Source organism: Lepidochelys olivacea (genome assembly GCF_965140295.1).
Source record: "Lepidochelys olivacea isolate rLepOli2 genome assembly, chromosome: 9".
Classification (NCBI taxonomy): domain Eukaryota; kingdom Metazoa; phylum Chordata; order Testudines; family Cheloniidae; genus Lepidochelys; species Lepidochelys olivacea.
In genome coordinates, this window is record NC_140419.1 from 36181500 (window position 1) to 36200306 (window position 18807).

The 18807-nt window shown below is 41.1% G+C and overlaps 1 protein-coding gene across 2 annotated transcripts in view; it reads left to right on the forward strand.

The window, feature by feature from the left end:
* Window positions 1–1749: 1749 nt before the first annotated feature.
* DOCK10 (dedicator of cytokinesis 10) overlaps window positions 1750–18807 on the forward strand; it is a 191742-nt gene continuing 174684 nt past the window's right edge. Inside the window, exon 1 of one of the 2 annotated variants that reach the window (XM_084638464.1) lies at window positions 1750–1941. In XM_084638464.1, the coding sequence (XP_084494590.1) occupies window positions 1780–1941 (162 nt within the window). In that variant the 5' untranslated portion in view covers window positions 1750–1779. The remainder of the gene's footprint in view (window positions 1942–18807) is intronic. The other variant, XM_084638465.1, reaches the window with a different exon arrangement.

Sequence of the window (18807 nt, forward strand, 5' to 3'; positions counted from 1 at the left end):
CAGGTGAGATTACTGATTTGGTATGGAAATTACACAGCTGTGCCACTGGGCTGCTGTGATCCCATTAGAAAAGTTAGACTTATAAGTGTATTCATGACGTGGGGCCTCCTCTTTAGTGTGAACATTTATGTATGATGGTTTTGTCTATATGAGAGTGAACGTCTGTGCCCAGTGAGAGAGCTGGAGGTAGAAGAGCCAGGATTGTTTTATGTTAGGACTGAGGTGCATTGACAAAGCTGTGAGTGAGTTTGTGCAGTGCCTGCCCGTGCTAATAGCTTTTTTTCTATAAGTACTGAAAAGAGATAGAGACAAGAAATACTGGCAGCAAGTGCAATGCTTTTAAAGAACACATTTCACTTCTCTGGCAAATGCTTTAATTAAAATGATGTTGTCTTTTGACAGATTACTGGGCAATTAAAGCCTAATCAAACCCAGCATACAATGGTCCTATGGAACAGTGTGGGTCCTATTCCCATTTTATGCTTAAAGGAACAGTATTTCCAAACATCATAGTAACAGAAAATTACTGGCCTGCTCATGCCCCCATGCAAATCACTGGCCAAACTCTCATTGCCTTCAATATGAACAGCCCCTTTATGTAATATAATTGTATTTTTGGATGCATATTTGTTTAAGGGAAAGCTGCTGCATTGGAAACCCTATTTGGAAATTCTTAGTTCACATTTTAAGAGAAATCCATTTTCTGCGAGATATTTTTAGTGCTAACTTCCTCTGAAGCAGTATTACCTTACACTATATATCATTAGATGTTGATATGTTTCCAAGCTGATCATATGATTTCTAAGCACAGCTTTTACTGCTTTCTGAATGACTTGTCTGGCAGGAGTCAGAAGGCTAAGTTGTTAACTGCTAACAGCTTCTTTTCTTTGCCTGAATTCTTACTGATAAAACATTAGAACAGCTTACAATTACCTTTCTTAGAAGGTCAGCTGTGCTTTATTCAGCTTAAGACCTCATTAGCAAAGATCCTTCTTCACACAAGCTGCCTATGTAAATGTAAAAATGTATTAGTCTGCAGAACAACTGCATGTGTGGGAACACACAACAACTATATTACTGAGAGGCATTTCAGAGCTGAACACTGGCATTTCTCATTGAGACACTGATATTTCAACATGACCTGGGAGAAACAGTCCATATTTTTGCATTTATTATTGCTCATTACATTTTCCAACTCAAGTAAGTTCACTGTATTTCAGAAAATGACAAGACGTAAAAATTGCAGCTCAGATCCTTCAGTGAGCCATAGCCAGTTTCTTTTCTCAGGAAAAACACCCTAAATGGAGAATTTTATAAATCTGTCTGTCTGTCAGTGCTAAGTTTACTGATTTGATACCATTAATTATTTTCCTGCACGTGATTATTACCAGTCATTTAAACTGCTCCTGTCAATTTTTAACAAACAGCTGGTTTATTTGAACTGGGAATTTTAATGCTTTCAGTTCCATTAAACTGGAATCAGAGAAGGATTATTATAAAAGACAGGAAGCAAATGTTCTGACATGAATTCGGAAGCACACAGAGAGAAAAATATCTTAATACTACATGCGTGTGTTTAGTTTCAGTGGATCAGATCAAATCTTTCCTATATCTGCATCCAAGCTATTTGGTTGTGATCAGATGATCAGAATTCAAGGAGGCGATTGGAGAGCTAACTGGCTGCAGCTGCATTGTAGGCTGTTTTCAGGGACAAGGAGCCACTGTTTTTCAAACATAGCATAAACATAGAAGTTATTTTGTAGGCTTCAGGATGCAGATATGGGTTGTGCTGCCAGCATTGTTCTGCTTCAAGCCTTTCGTTCTGTGGTACAGAGGAACTGTCCACATATTTGTAGACGACGACAACAGGAATTGTCACATGAAATTCTGCCACTGGATAGTGATGATGAAATGAACAGACCTAGAATCCTCACCATAATGGTACAGTATACTTTTAGCAAACAGACATAGCTGACAGGATTATTATTACAGATGTTATATGATTTATTGACTTTAACTATGTAGATGGAGGAAAAGAGCATTAGATAGACTGTTTGCAAGTGTGTACTAGCTTTCTGGTAGATTTGCTGTCTTTGTTATCAGAGCTGAAATTTTACTTTCATCTATAGCTAGAACTGTGAACTGCACATATGCTGCCTAAAAAGCAACACTGTTATTAACTTTCCTTTGTGTTTTGTGTTATAAGATATATTGCAAGCATTAGAACCATAATATTGTTTAAAGTATCTTATTTCACACTCTGAATTCCAAAGAGCCAGCTCAGAAATTGTGCACTAAGTCTGTTCATCATAGGAAACTTTGCCTCAACCAGGATGCAGACAGAATGTATAGCAAGGTGTATGCAAATTACTTTCCATAGGTCCTGCAACAGGCTGTTTGTATGATAAAAATCCTTTGCTGATTTTTTAGTTCCAAACTCTGAGCTACCCTTAAATGAAAAAATAAAATTTGTTAGCTAGCTAGTGAGTTCCTTGGTTCTGTATCTCCTTGTTTTGAAAGATTATCAGCCTTTAAATGAGTGTTGTTTGCTTTCTAAATTAGACATTTATTTTTAACTTAAGCTGTGATTGAAATAAAACAAGCACTGCAGGTCATTTATTAGGATTCTGTTTGATCAATCAATGTGTGACAGAGCATTTCCTTATTTAAAGCACTGTTTGAGATGAAGAATATATGAACTACTTCGTTACTGCAGTTCCTCTCTGGATATAGACACTGTTATAATTTTCAGAATTTTGAAAGGTTTGGATCTAAGTGCTGAGTTATAATCACTTGTCGTCTCTTATATAACAATTTGATACTGTATTACCATTATGTAGTAATCATATTAGAAAACCACTGCAGTCATTATTATAGACAGTACATCAGAGCCATCATGTACATCATTTGAATGATACAAAGAGACTCGTCACTAAAGCACATTATAAAGAAGTCCAGAGTGTGTTCACTGATCCCTTACCTTATCATTATGCATGTTGATTTGTATATAAGTGGGCACTGGGAACAATAGGTAATTTATACCTATTGTGAGATTAACAGAGCGTTAGAAATACTGTGTTGCAGTCATGGTAACTATGGTAAGACACATTGGGTCAGATCCTAGTAATGCCAGCTTACAGCGGCTGAAGATCTGGCCCAGTATTCATGGTGTTGATAACTTGTCATGGCAACAAAAGGGACTCTTTTCATCACTGTAGCTCTGATATCTTAAATCTGTTGTTTTAAACTCTGGTTCCCATATAATGCACAGTTTATTCCTTCAGTTAAAAGTTAAATAACTGCCCAAAGAGAAATTTAAAAATAATTGTGTCTCTGACACTAGTAGTTACTAGGATTGCATAGAATATGCTGTGACAAGGGACCTAAAGAAAGTGCAGTGTGAGAAAGTACTGACCACCCCATTTAATCTGTTATAATGCTTAGAGTAAAAGCATAGAGTCTTGTTTCAGTTCAGATTGGAGCTGATGTGCAATGCATTTTGGTAGCCCTGTCACAGTCCCAAATTACATATAATCTGGGCTGCATCACCCCCGCACCCCCCCCCCCCGGGAGAGGGGGCTAAGAAAGAGGATCTCCCTGCAAAGATCCCCTTGCAGTGTTCCTCCCAGATCATATTGTCAGGGGGTGGGATTTACCCCCACATGGAATGAAATGTGGGGTCTACCCACAAACCTGAGGGATTCTTAGGAATCCATAGGAGGTCAGTGCCAACCAGAGGGCCCTCCGCCAGCAGCCCATGTCCATTCCCCACAGAGCTGTGCTTCCAGGGATTCCTTCTGATCTCAAACGGATTTCCGTACTACAAAAGTGGCCCTGCAAAACAGGTACTTGAGACATAACTTCTCATGGGCCAGATCAGTTAGCGTGTGTTGCTTGGGCCCCACCTTCACCCAACGTGAGGCCACTCACTTTTATCAACAGCCCACTCAGTGTCCCCCCCCACCCCCCGTGCAGATCTGTATCCCACAGAAATCCCCCATAAGGCATCTTAGTAAATTGAGGGGAGGACATTGTTGATCCCCACTTCCTTGTGGGAGAGGGGAGATTTGGGTGCAAAGTCTAGCTCTCCATTTGGGCTGGTTTAGGTTTAGACTAGATTGAGAGTGTTGCCTACCAAAAAAGCTACTGAGCAGTAACAGGCTAAAATAAATGGTCTTTCCCTTGTGCATGTTTTTTTTGTTTCCCCAGATCTGAGGGATTATTTCATTCTACCATTAAAAGCAGTTAGTTACCATTTAAGTTAAATAGGATTGCACCTGAAATAAATTGCTATCAAGCTTTGCAGTTAAACTCTGTAATGATATGGAGCATGAGTAACTTCAAAAGAAAGAGCTGCTTTAGAATTCTTAAACATGGCAATAATATACAGTACTGTTTTTAGTAGATTTCATATGTTCGTTGAAAGGGCAGCATGAGAAAGAAGAATGATTGAAGGCTGCTTAATCCTAGTAAAATGTATGTATGAGCCTAACAGAATCTTGCTTGGTCTGTGACAGATCAGTGAAGTTTATGTATGGATAATGTGCTAGAGACTGTTACACGGACATGCAATAGAGCATTTGCATCCAACTAACGTTGGTCACGTTACAATGATTTCAGGAGCTAAAGTGATCGTGCCTGGTTTATTATGACGTTTTCATATTTGAAGGTACTAAGGGATTTGGATGCCCAAGGAATGCAGGATCAGGTCCTAAAAATACGACATACACCAAAAATAATTACATTTTGTGGCCGGATCCTCAGCTGTTGTAATCCAGTATTTCAGTGGAGCTGTCAGCTGAAGATCTGGTCCTGTGTCTCCAGGCACTTAGTCCATCTTTCACGGGAGAGTGAGTCCCATTTAACCTTTGTGCTTGTTGCACTGGAAATAGACGATAGGATAAGAATTTATTTCAGTATTAAGGTATTCAGAGAAGATTGTATTTTTTAAAGTATCTTCTATATGGAATAACTGCTCCAAGCATCCCTCTTGCTTCATACCTTGTGGAATTGTTTTCTCAAGCCTATTTATTACGTGGACCAGAAGTGAAATTTGTAAGTCACATGATCTAGATTAGAGAGCACTCTCTGAAGCACTGAATACAGCAATTTACCCCCAAAGTACTTCTAACAACTGGGCACCTGTACTTTATGTTCTACAGTTTTATAAATTAGCTTACACTTGCATCCCTCTTCATTCATCAACACAAACATTCTAATGTGGTTGTGGTTATCTCAGGAATTGTGCTTTACCACATCACATTCAGTAGGGTCAAGGATTCAGGGAGATGCAGGAGGATTTGGTTCCCCATTTTAATATGATTTCAGCCATTTGGCAAATGTAGGTGAAAGGAAAAAAGAGAGAGGAAGAGAAAAAGAAGGCAGAAAAATGAGAGAACCTCTCTTTATGAAGTTCATTTATTGCACATCAACTGACAAGGTCCTCTCGGTTCCTCAGCTCATGATGACTTTCACTTGAACATTTGATTCTTATTTATTATTTGTATTATGGTAACACCTAGAGCCTAGCTCCAACAGTGCTAGGCACTGCACCCACATAAAAAGATGGTCTGTGCCTCAAAGGGCATACATTTTCAGTATAAGATGAGAGACAGCAGGATACAGCAAGCAGACAAGGGAAACACAAGGTAACAGTGAGATAATTGTAAGTGTAATGGTCTGTGACCACTGTTTACCAACTGCCTAGTCATTGACATGAGCTTTATCACATTCACAGCAGAGGATTCTAGCATTCTAGTCATTACAGAAGACCAGTCTGATGTCTTTGTTGGCTGATTTTTTCAATTTATATTATATTATATTTATATAAATCCTGATTAGATGGATTATTAATCATTTTCTTAGATGTATCCCTAAAGGTACTTATATCTGGGAAATGGTATAAATGAGACAAGAAAAACAGAAAGAACTGCCTGATGGCTGAGGATATAACCTTGTCTCTGAACCTGAACAGAATCCTGGAGCCACAGGAAATGAGCATCCAGTGACCACTCAGGAGTTGTATGAATTGATTCAGTGTGATCAGTGGCTCAGCACTTAGAAGTCCATCACATTAATTCATACATCTTAGGAGGATATCCCATTGATGACCTCACTCCAATTCACTATGAAATCAACAATGTGCTTGTGTGGGTGTGAGCTTAAAAAAATCAGCACAGAATATAAACAATCATAAACAGTATGTGTGTAAGGGGAAAAACAAAAAAAGAAGAGACTCAAGCAAAGGAAAAAGTACTAAAAAGGAATGAATACCTCTCTGTATGTAGATTTTATTTAGAACTATGCAAATCAGTTGGTAGGTAAAGTGTTTAGAAAGGGAGGGGTAACATTTGGGGAGAAATTTTGCTTCGAAAGCACATGACTGAAAAGACCTTGAATTTTGCCTCCTGGATTGCTCTTTGTCTTTTCTGATGATACATGCTGTTGTATTTGTGACAGCTGATAGAATAAGAACAAAGGTTGATATTTGTTGAGGATACAATGGTTTTTCTCAATGTCCAGTTATACCCAAGCCAATAAGCTTTGTACTTTTATCAACATACTATGACTTGAACTCAGCAATAGCAAAATAATCATACTTAACTCCTGTATAACATTTTTCATCCCTTGATCTCAATGCACTTTGAAAAGCAAGGGAAGTATCATTATTCCCCTTTGTATACATGGACAAACAGAGAGGTTTGAAGTGACTTTCCCAAGTATGCTGTATGGGTCAGTGGCAGATACAGGTCAGATTCGGCTCTCTGTTACACAGGTGACAATCTGGAGAAAGTCTGTTGGGACAGATTCTCATCTCACTTGCATTGATGTAAATCGGAAGTAACTCCATGGATGTCAGTGGAACTGTATATCTATAAAACCAGTGAGAGTGAGATGAGAGTCAGGCCCAGTATGTTTTCACAGGGTCTGGAGACAGAGCCTTGTTGTGTGTCTGAAATGTAACTCGACAAAAGTGTTCTTCAGGTTCTGTTGCATAATACTTATTAATTTACATGTAAATTTTAATCTGTGGTGCACTTATCATTGCATCATATGTAGGCATTTACTTAATTAAAACCAATATAGTATCTGTACACCCTATAATAATTACCATCAATAGGTGCCCATCCCTACACATAATTTCAAGATCTCCCAACCATAATTCAGTATTAAGCAAACCCTTGGCCAAATAGAGGAGACTAGCACATTGTTCTGAAGGTCAGTAATCTAGGTTCTACTGGATGCCAACTCCGTGTGACAGAAAAGCTGTCTCTTAATTAGCCAAATTCTCTAGGGCTTGAGAGATCAAAATCAACAGTGCAAATAAAATATATATTATTTTTCCTTTTAGGGGTAAACTTTCATGTTTATCTTGATTTGTGAACACATTTGACATTTTCCTTTATGCTTTAGGTATAGGCAGGGCTTAAATTCAGCTGGAGTCCTCCAGAGTAGAGCTTCAGTAAATATTTTCAAACCCATGAGAGCCCCAGCAAGCCTCATGGGGAAGAAGCCCCAAGCCTTAGGGCTCTAGAAAATATTCTGTGAGAATTTAATCCATGGATATAGGGCCTTATCATACTCCCATTGCATACAATGGGAATTTTGCCATGGACTTGAGGAGGAAGCAGGCCTTTACTTTATATAAATTGTTGGCAAAAGAGTTTGGGAGTAGGGGAAGTAATGTAAATGATACATACAATGCATTTGTCCCATGAAAAGTTACTCTCCAACAGTACTATTGTGGGATTCCTTGATTATTGCTTTTCAGAGACTTTTTTCATGTAACAAATGATCTACACGCTCAGTGATGACTTCTCAACCTACTGAGTTCAGTAGGCTTGCACAGTTGTAATTGGTTGGAACTTAACAAACAATTCTGTTGATGGTGGATGAGAAGGTATAGAATCCATCTCACTCAGTCTGAGCTGGGTTGGGTATGCTGTGTTAAAAGAAGTAAACTTCTTTTGCCAGTGTAGTCAGTAAGAATTGTTGAACAAGTGCAGGGAGTAGTAAGAAGTAAGTAAGTAACTCAGTAAGAAATAGCCATTTTTACATAGTCACTTTTCAAAGTAAGGTGCATTTTCATTCTCTACAGCACTGTAATTCTGCTTAAAGGGTGCATATTGTCTGAAAAGTGACTGTTCACTCAGTTCTGAGCAGATCTTCTCCTTTGGATATCACTAGTTATGCCTCTGATAACTTCAGTGACACATTTATTATTTATTTAATTATTTATTTTCTCCTTCTGTTAGACCTGCACAGACAGTTCTAATACAACAGAATGAACTGGATTTTATTCTGGCTTGCACACTTATGGAATTGTTAACTGAATTCTGGTGGTGGAATATTAAATGTGTGTGTTCAGAAAGCTAGAGTTGAATAAGCAAAGCATCCTCCCACAGGGCAAAGAAGAGCCTGTCTCTTGTTTGTGAGAGGTAACTTATCTATTATTAAGCAATCTGCAGTTGTACAATGGAGGCAGAAATTAAGGGAACAGAGAAAAGTCTGTGGCAGTATCATCCTGCAAAAGCAACAATGTTTAACTAAGGGTGCTGTGCTTAAGCAATTTGTAATAGTATAATATGTTGCATATATATGGTAATTCACAGGTCTGAAATGCTCTTCAATAAATAATTTTAAATAATTTGTTCTCCATAATGTCCCTGTAAGATAAGATTGTTTGTTCTATTACCCCAATTTTACAAATGGGGAAATTGAGACAAAGTAAAGTGACTTGTGCAAGGCTACGCAGCAAGAAGGTTGTAGAGATGGGAACAAAATTCAGGATTTCCTGACTTTGATCATTTGTAGCCACATATTTCTCTGTTCTTCCCAGAGCCTCACATTGTGAACACATTTATACACAAATATGTTCACATGCGTGTTTGAGCTACTTATCTGGACCACCGTCTCTGATTCCTTGTCAACAATTCTGTCTGACTCTAGTTCCAATAAGCTATAAAAGAGATTGAATTCTCTAGTTGCTCTTCAGATTCATCTCTTGATTTGCCAGTCCATGAGTTCATGTCTTCTGAGGCTGCAAAGCTACACACGTGCATGTAGAGAGAATGGATGCAAGGAAGGAGATTCCCATGGAGGATGTCCTGGACCCTTGGACTTGGGGGAATGAGTACTCTTTCGGGTGGGACCTCTTTTGATCCTGACATGTTACTTCACATAGGACCCACCCAAACGAAACTACCCAAGAAGGCAATTCCTGCATTGATGATTGTTCTCTCTCTTCTTCGTATAACAATTTCATGTAAACCAGTGTGCCGATATTCCCTGAGGACCAACTATGGGTAGAATTTCTTTTCTCGCAGTAAAGAGGTAGATATAGATGTAAATGTTAAGACAGAGACACACTAGTCAGAAATAATCACAAATATTTTTCCTGCAGTCTCTAATATTCCCAAATCTCCATAATAATAAATTAAAGAATCCATCTTTCCTTGGTGCAAAGAGGCAGAATCATTGGCTTCAGCAGATGGACCCAGATTTACACTTCAGTAGATAAAGCAGTGACCCTAAGATCAATAGATAGAATCTGAACTCAGGAGTTCTACAATGTGAAATTGACTATGTTGTATATCTTCCTAGATTCAAAAGTCTGTGCTAGTGCATTATTTTACCCTATTGTACCATGGAGATTCTGTTGTTTCCTATTAAATATATACCATTACCATTGTTAATACATCGTTAGCAGTATGGTTTAAAGATTTTAAGTGAAGCAATGTTTTGCTGGTAGTCTATTTTTTGCCAAAACAAAGCCATTTCACCCTTCTCCTGTTAGACCAAAACCAAACCAAAATCTGAGTTTCAACTTATCGCTTGATGGCTTTTATTTTGTGGCTAATGTACTCCCTTGCCTCCTCAATCTCTTTTCCGAGAAATCTATTGGCAAATTTTACTTCCAGGGGTAAGTACTAAGAGTAAAACTCAGCCTAACAGCAGCCTGCAGTAAACAAGTCCAGCTTTTAGAAAAGTCTCTGGGCCAAAGTGACAAACTAGTATAACTTAATTTGAACTGATTTGACACTCTATGCAAAATGAGTGTAACTGGATGGCATTTAGGTACCAAACTGATGGGTGTGTTCTACAAACCTAGGCAAGTGAATATTTTACAAGCCAAGAGGGTGCAGCAGGAAAAGCAACTGACAAAGAGGATGTAAAGTAGAGAAGCACTTCCCCCACCATCGCCTCTGCCCAGATTTAATTTACTCCCTGTACCATCAGAGCTCCCAGTCTCCATTTCTATTCACTAAAAAAGCCTGAAGTTGATTCAAATAGAATGCAAAGTAAATGTATGTTGTTCTGCACACCCTCAGAATGCCATAGCAGTGCCAGTTTGACTACTTTGCCATTAACATTCACATCCATTTCCTGACCAATGTACTGTATGCCCAATACATATCTTACACCAGCATTTATACCACTGCTTGACTTTGGCTCAATTTTTTATCTTGTTTCTACCAATGTAAATGCAGACTAGCTTGAGTAGAGTTCTGCTGGATTTAAATGGATATAAATGACTCTGTCCCAAAGTCTCTGGTTGCACACATGGGTGTGTTGACTTAACCTGGAAACAAGTAAGCACTGTAAGAGATCTAATGCATGAGCACTGTAAAGAGAAATGAACTATCTGAAAAAGCCAGCCATTGGCGGGGAAGGGGTGGGGAAAAGAGAGAGAGACAGAAAGAGATCAAGAGGCAAAGGAGAGCTGATTGAGGAGAAAGAGGGAAGTCAAGTGTAAAATACTTTTTTCTTCTCATCTCAAATAAAACTGGTATGTTGCTGTTAAAATATATATTTGTAAAATTTACTTTTTAATCACTGGCTCTCATTAATTTGTCTTGATGCAGCAAGATGTTCCAATCAATGACATGGCTTTTTTTCTTCTTTTTCTACCTGAAAGATGCTTGGGGCTTTTTTTTTTTTTTTAAAAGGCCTATTCTTCCCTTCTTTCCACCCCTCGCCCCCCCCCCCCAGAAAAAAGCCTTGATTGCTGGATAAATATTTATCCAGCTCACTCTTGGTTAGGTTAGAAAACTGAAGGAAGGGAGTGTGCCAAAGCTGTTCCTGCTGTTCCAGGTTCAGATACAGTTTTTCTTCATCATCAAGCAATCGCAACTCACAGGGCTTTATTCTGGTCTCTGCTATACCCATGTAAATCCAGAATAGCTCCATCAAAGTCATCAGTGTGGCTTATTTCAGAATCTGGCCCCATGCAAATGGCCACTGCTCTTGGAAGACTGGTAGGTTAATCAACAAACAATTACTCTCCCAATTTTCTAGCTGACCCCCATCAAATGAATGGCTTCTAATGCCTGTAGAAGTTGCACCTTATTAAGTACCCTTCCTAGCAGCCATAATTTTGGCCAGAGGAGTAGGGGAAAATGACAATGTCTCCTGCAGGAACCTTCCTCCCTGTCTTTGCACAACAACATCCTCTAAACAGTTCCAGGGTTCATTCTTATAAGAACGGAAAAAGGGTGGTTGGGGGGTGGGGGGTGGAGGGAATGGAAGAGGAGGTAGAGGGGTCAGATTTTGCTGTTGATCAAGTTTAGGTACTGAATGGCTGAGGGATAAAGTGGTGATTGGATATAGAGATTTTCACCTGTAGATCATTGGTTCAGATCTGACCTAGGCTGGGATACTCACTGAAAGGCATTAACTCTTGATGGCCACTGGTGTGTTATAGTAATGATAAGGTACATTTTGGGTCTGTTAACCTTGACTGTGTCCCTAATATGTGCTCCTAAAAACTGATTTGAAATCTTTTCTAACATTTTACGATTGTGATCTATTATTTAATCCAAAGCACATATTGACAATGATTAATTTGATTGTTTGTTTACTGTATATAGTGTTATACTAAACTAATATCCAATGAAAAATAAACATATTACAGCGTTTTCAGACTTGCTGATGTCTCCAGGATCACTCTGAAACAGTATAAAACATCTTTATAAAACATCTATTTTCTGTTTCCTCTTCCTTCTCTCTGTCTGCCATCTATCACACCCTATTTTTTTCCCATTACTTTTGGTATTTTCTTGAAAGTACAGAGCCAAATTCTGTTCTCAACTACACTGGTATAAATCCAGCCAAATTTACCCTGGGGCTAGGCTTTTGTAATACAGCAATGGTCTGGTCATAGGATTCTTATACATGTCAAGAATGGAACAATTAAAGGAGGTAGAATGGAAAATAGATGTGTTCCTACCTCAGACCAAAACACAGGGCTGCTATCATACAGAACGGTGCATATAATAATTTGAATAGTCTGCTTGACTGTATCAGGGGACTGTTTTGTACAGCACCTAGCACAATGGGATATTGATTCATGACTAGGACTCCTAGGCACTATGATAATACAAATAATAAGTAATAACCTCAGAGATCAGCTATAAAACTAGCCTATTAGGAGTTGAAGATCATGCCGCTCACCGTTTTCTTTGGCTTTTCTGTAAGGTCTTGGGTTTGATCTATGACCTTGATGTCATCAGGATTTTTGTTTGGTCTAAAGGTAATGTACAGGGGAACACTTTTTTGGTACATATGAAGGAATTGTTTCATTTACAAGGATAAACTCAGTTAGTAGAAATAATTTTTAAAATGTAATTTGCTTGCTCAGGATATCCCCTTTGAGATGTTCCCCCTTAGTATATAATATCTGCAAACATGTTTCAGCAGTGTGTATAGCAGAACTTGGGCCACATCTGCCCTTTGGTACACCCCATTGCAATTGGTTGTGTAGGAGTGACTAAGGGTGGAAATGAGCCCAGTAGCTCTAAGCTTTTGAAACTTAATGTAAGGGGACTGTTGTCCCCTTACTAACATTCAGTGGGAGTGTTTTAGTTTCTAGCTCCCAGTACTAAAGGGGGAAGGGTCAATGGGGAATCAGGACCCTGAGACTGACAGCCCCAGAAACAATGGGGAGAGGCCAATCCTCCAGGTCAGCGTGAATGACAGGGCGGGCAGGCTAATCAGGAGGCCAGGGAGGTCCTGTCCTCTGTGTGAGCTGGAATTGCCTGGGTCAGACAGAGTGGGGCCGAGCTAAGCCGAGCTAAGGAGAAAGTAGGGGCCCAAGCTAAGCTGGGGAGCAGAGCTGTGCCAGATACAGGGTGAGCAGACCCTGTCCTGGGAGCAGAGCTGCAGCCCCAAAGCCAGAGGCACAGCCCAGAGAGAGCAGACTTGCCCTGGGAGGAGAGCTGCAGCAACCAGAGCCAGAGGGGCCAGAAAGCAGGTCAGTGCTGGGAGCAGAGTCACAGAAGCAGCCTGCAGAGCAGACCTGTCCTGGGAGCAGAGCTGTAGCAACCAGAGCCAGAGGGGCCAAAGCAGCAGCCCAGGGAGCTGGAGGCAGAGCAGCAGCAGCGCTGAGACAGAGTGGTGGAGCCTGAGCAGTCCAGAGGTGGATGCGGTGAGCAGCTGCGGAGAGCAAGGGGGGCCCTGGGCAGCGGGCCCAGCACAGGGAGACGCCTCAGCCAAGAGGCTCTGCAGGCCAGGCTTGGATCGTAACCCCGACAGGGTGGGCACAACGCTGGGAAGAAGGGTCCTACCACTTAGAGCCTGAGAGCGTGTGGCCACCACCAAAGCAAGTGTCCAACCCACAGCATCCCTGCAGCACAGTCAGGGCCTGAGAAGAAGGCCTGGGACTTACAAGGAGCAGACTGTGATGTGCCCTGACATTCCAGAGACACTGTTTGTGATGTTCCCTGCCACAGAGCGGGTTGATGTGTTTCCTTTAACCTTTCCCATTTTCCCTTATTCTTTTTAAAATTAATTGTTGATGAAATAACTTGCATTTGCTTTAACTTGTATGTAATGGTCAGTGGGTCAGAGAAGTGCCCAGTGTAGAGAGAGTACCCCGGAGGGGGACACCCTAGCCCCTGTCCTAGGTGACCACAGCAAGGTTGGGGATCGAGCCCCCCAGGAATCCTGGGCCCAGCCTTGTTGGGGTTACGAGGACCCTGCCAGACAGGAGAGTGGAAGGGGAGCCCTCAAGGGCAGGGAGGCCTCTGGGTGAAGGAAGTGGGACCGAGGACTCAGATCCTTTTGCTAGCCCACTTCACTGGGGTAGTGCAGAAGCCAGAAAAGTTCCCCACAAGAGCGGGACTATTCCCCCACTTACATTAAGGACAGGTTCCTAAGTGAGGGATAACAACTAAGCTAACTCATCTCTCCTCCTCCTTTATTTCCAGTGCTGCCATGACCCCAGCTCTTTCCCTGGCTTTCACTCCACCCTTCAACATGCTTAAGGAGCTTTTGTTCATCCCCCTTGGGCACCCACAGCTCCCTAGAAACACCAGGCACCAACATAGAGCATCCAGTCCCCTGTTCTCCATTCATCTGCCAAGTGGCCTCTAAGCATGCATTTGCTCTGTAACCCTGCTACACTAGGGTTGCTGAAGCTACTCTCAACCACCTACCACCAGCAGGTTCTCAGCATTAGGCCAGAGAGTAAAACAGGGTCCCCGAGGAAGTAAGGTGGACAAAGCATGAGCCTGGAGACAGGTTCTGCCAGGAGTGGTACTGCCTACCCTGACCTCAGAACCCTCACCTCTTCTCAGCACAACGTCTGCTATGGGCTTCCTCTCGTCTTTTGGAACTGGCCAGGTAAAAAGAGTAAAGTTCCTTGTAACTGGCCAATCCCTAAGAGTTAAAGACCTAGAATACTACAGGAAATGTTCATAAAACACAGTACATTTCAGCAAGCACTTTTTAAACTGAACATGAGCAGACAATAGGAAAGAATATTTCCTAGCAGAGCCAGTTCTGATATTCGCAAAAAGAAAAGGAGTACTTGTGGCACCTTAGAGACTTAACAAATTTGTTAGTCTCTAAGCTGCCACAAGTACTCCCCATTTCTTTCTGTGAACACAGACTAACACGGCTGCTACTCTGAAACCTCAGTTCTGATATTGGCTTTGTTTGTTTGTGAAGTCTCTGCAGACTTTAATATTTACAAATGTATTTGCTATTCACAATTGTTTGGCAGAACATATTTCAGCCTGTGGCTTGCAGGGTGGATTGATTTAAATCATGGCTATTTAAATCAGGAATTTAAATCATGATTTAAATCATCAATTTTAATTAACTTTTCCATTTGTACTTCAGTTATTTTCTAAAGAATGGTGCATTCTCATTGGTTGGCTATAACCATCACCATATGTAGATTTACAACTAAATAGAACCTTTACACTAGATTTGGTACATCTTTTTGCCACCAGTTTGGGTACACTATAACTACATACATTTATTTAAGCAATTAAATGGCTTATTATTTTCAGATTCTTATTACTTGTACATTTTTAGTATGTCAGAAAATGGTGAATGATATATTGCTTATTATTAGATAATTTGTATCAAGCTGCATTGGGATGATAACTGCATTAGAATGGCTAATTAAACACACAAAACAGCATATAAATTTTATTTTTAGTAAACAGAACAATCCTAAAATACAGTATATGACACATTGTGCCATATTTGTAAAGTTTGACCTCAAAAGTTATATGTTTTTTCCTCTGATTCCTTCTTTATAGAGATAAACGGCCTTTAACTCAGAGTTTTTGATAAAGGCTCATGGATTCAGCGTACTTATTTTTAATTTAAATGCTTTAAGAGATTATAATAAGGTTAGGCCTTAACATATTTTGTATTGAATTCAGATTTCATTTTGAACAGGTTTATTTTTAAACTTAAATAGCAAAATAATAAAATCTGAGTTAAATAAAAAATCTGAGATTTTAAATTTTTTTTAAAATAAAATGATTTTTATCCAGCCTGATGGATTGTTGATGAACTGTTTGCTTTGCGTATGTCTTCAGCTCTTTATTGTTAACTCCTTGTATTGTGTGATAGTGTATTGTGTGCACCTAAGTTGCATGGCTTTGTTTCCACTGACTGCATGACAGAACCTTTATTAATAAGGGCAAGGACTTGCGGTGTGACTAATGAATATAGCCATAACTGTGTGCAAACAGCCTTGAACATGGGTTTTCACATGTAGAACACTTATTCTTCGAACACTGATACAAACAGAAAACAATCTGCAGGAATATTTGTGAGCAAGTGAACAAAAAATGGTGCACACAGTAAAACTGAAGAGTTATTTGTAAATAGTACAAATGGTTTGAGAAAGTGCTCAGTTCTAATCTTTATGCAGTAGATCATTATTCATATTAGAATTACTGTAGGACACACCAATTCATAGTATAAAGCTGATGTCTGAGCCATGTGTTAACATCCTTGCTTTTGTCAGTGTGAGTGATACTGTTCACATTTAGTGCAGTTTATTTTTAAATTTATGTATATTTTAAATGTTTGTTCATTAAACAAAAAAGACATGTTTTGACAAACAAACAAAAATTTCCCCCAAAATGTCTGAGAGGTGAGTTGAATTTGTACCAACTCCCAAGGAGAATTTTTACACAGTATTTTTAAACTGCCAAAAACTATTGCATGCTTCAGTCATTTATGGATTCATAGATATTAAGGTCAGAAGGGACCATTATGATCATCTAGTTCGACCTCCTGCACAACGCAGCCCACAGAATCTCACCCACCCACTCCTGCCTGTCAGTTTTCCTTTTAAAAACAAAATTGAAAGCAGTTTAGAGTTATACAAATATGGCAAAGCATTCCAGCCTGGTGATCTTGTACATTATCTGATACATATTTAAGAGACAAGGAGATTTCTTGGGAAGGATTTGTTCCAAGGCTGAGACTATATTTGCTTAGTTTAGCACACAAAAGGGAACAGACTGGGAAAGAACTGCAAGCAGGCTCTGCTTTAGTAACTATCCACATCCCTTGCTAATGTAAGGGGACTGTTGCCCCCTTACTAACATTCAGTGGGGGTGTTTTAGTTGCTAGCTCCCAGTACTTAAAGGGGGAAGGGTCAATGGGGAATCAGGACCCTGAGACTGACAGTCCCTAAGAGCAATGGGGAGAGGCCAATCCTCCAGGTCAGCGTGAATGACAGGGCGGGCAGGCTAATCAGGGAGTCAGGAGGCCAGGGAGGTCCCGTCCTCCATGTGAGAGACAGAGACCGGCCGAGCTAAGGAGAAAGCAGGGGCTCAAGCTAAGCTGGGAGCAGAGCTGCAGCCCCAAAGCCAGAGGCACAGCCCAGAGAGAGCAGACTTGCCCTGGGAGCAGAGGTGGAGCAACCAGAGCTAGAGGGGCCAGAAGAGCAGCCCACGAAGCAGGTCAGTGCTGGGAGCAGAGTCACAGAAGCAGCCTGCAGAGAAGACCTGTCCTGGGAGCAGAGCTGCAGCAACCAGAGGCAGAGGGGCCAAAGAAGCAGCCCAGGGAGTTGGAGGCAGAGCAGCAGCAGCAGTGCTGAGGCAGACTGGAGCTGGGGCTGGAGCAGTCCAGAGTCGGGTGTTGTGAGCAGCTGAGGAGAGCGAGGGGGACTCTGGGCAGTGGGCCCAGCACAGGGAGACACCTCAGCCAAGAGGCTCTGCAGGCCAGACTCGTGCGTGCAGATTGGTAACCCTGACAGGGTGGGGGCAACGCTGGGAAGAAGGGCCCTGCCACCTAAAGCCTGAGAGCGTGTGGCCACCACCAGAGCGAGTGTCCAACCCACAGCATCCCTGCAGCACAGCCAGGGTCTGAGAAGAAGGTCTGGGACTTACAAGGTGCAGACTGTGAAGTGCCCTGACATTCCAGAGACACTGTTCGTGATGTTCCCTGCCACAGAGCAGGGTGATGTTTCCTTTAACCTTTCCCATTTTCCCTTTTTCTTTTTAAAATTAATTGTTGATTAAATAACTTTTAACTTGTATGTAATGATCAGTGGGTCAGAGAAGTGCCCAGGGCAGAGAGAGTACCCCGGAGTGGGGACACCCTAGCCCCTGTTCTAAGTGACCACAGCAGGGTTGGGGATCGAGCCCCCCAGGAATCCTGGGCCCAACCTTGTTGGGGTTGTGAGGACCCTGCCAGACAGGAGAGTGGAAGGGGAATCCTCAAGGGCAGGGAGGCAACTCGGTAAAGGAAGTGGGAGTGAGAATTCAGATCCTTTCGCTAGCCCGCTTCACCGGGGTAGTGCAGAAGCCAGGAAAGTTCCCCACAATAGCGGGACTATTCCCCTGCTTACACTGGCACTTGTTTCTGGTAGATGCAGGATGTATTTGTAGAGAATCAGAAGTTAACCGCTTAGCTTCTGAGCTCCTGACGCTCCCTCCTTTGTTGTGTTTAAATGCTGTTTCATTGAAATCATCAACAGTATGTTCCATGTTGCAGTACTGGTTGAATGGATTAATTGGACTGACATGGTACATAACCCAGCTAGCTGGGTAGAGCCAGATTGTCCCTGTCCCCAGTGTAGGTGTATGTCAAGGTTCCTTCCCCACTCTGAACTCTAGGGTACAGATGTGGGGACCTGCATGAAAGACTCCCTAAGCTTATTCTTACCAGTTTAGGTTAAAAACTTCCTCAAGGTACAAACTTTGCCTTGTCCTTGAACCCTATGCTGTCACCACCAAGCGTGTTAAACAAAGAACCAGGAAAGAGCCCACTTGGAGATGTCTTCCCCCTAAAATATACCCCCAAGACCTACACCCCCTTTCCTGGGGAAGGCTTGATAAAAATCTTCACCAATTTGTACAGGTGAACACAGACCCAAACCTTTGGATCATAAGAACAATGAAAAAACAATCAGGTTCTTAAAAGAAGAATTTTAATTAAAGAAAAGGTAAAAGAATCACCTCTGTAAAATCAGGATGGTAAATACCTTACAGGGTAATCAGATTCAAAACACAGAGAATCCCTTTAGGCAAAACCTTAAGTTACAAAAAG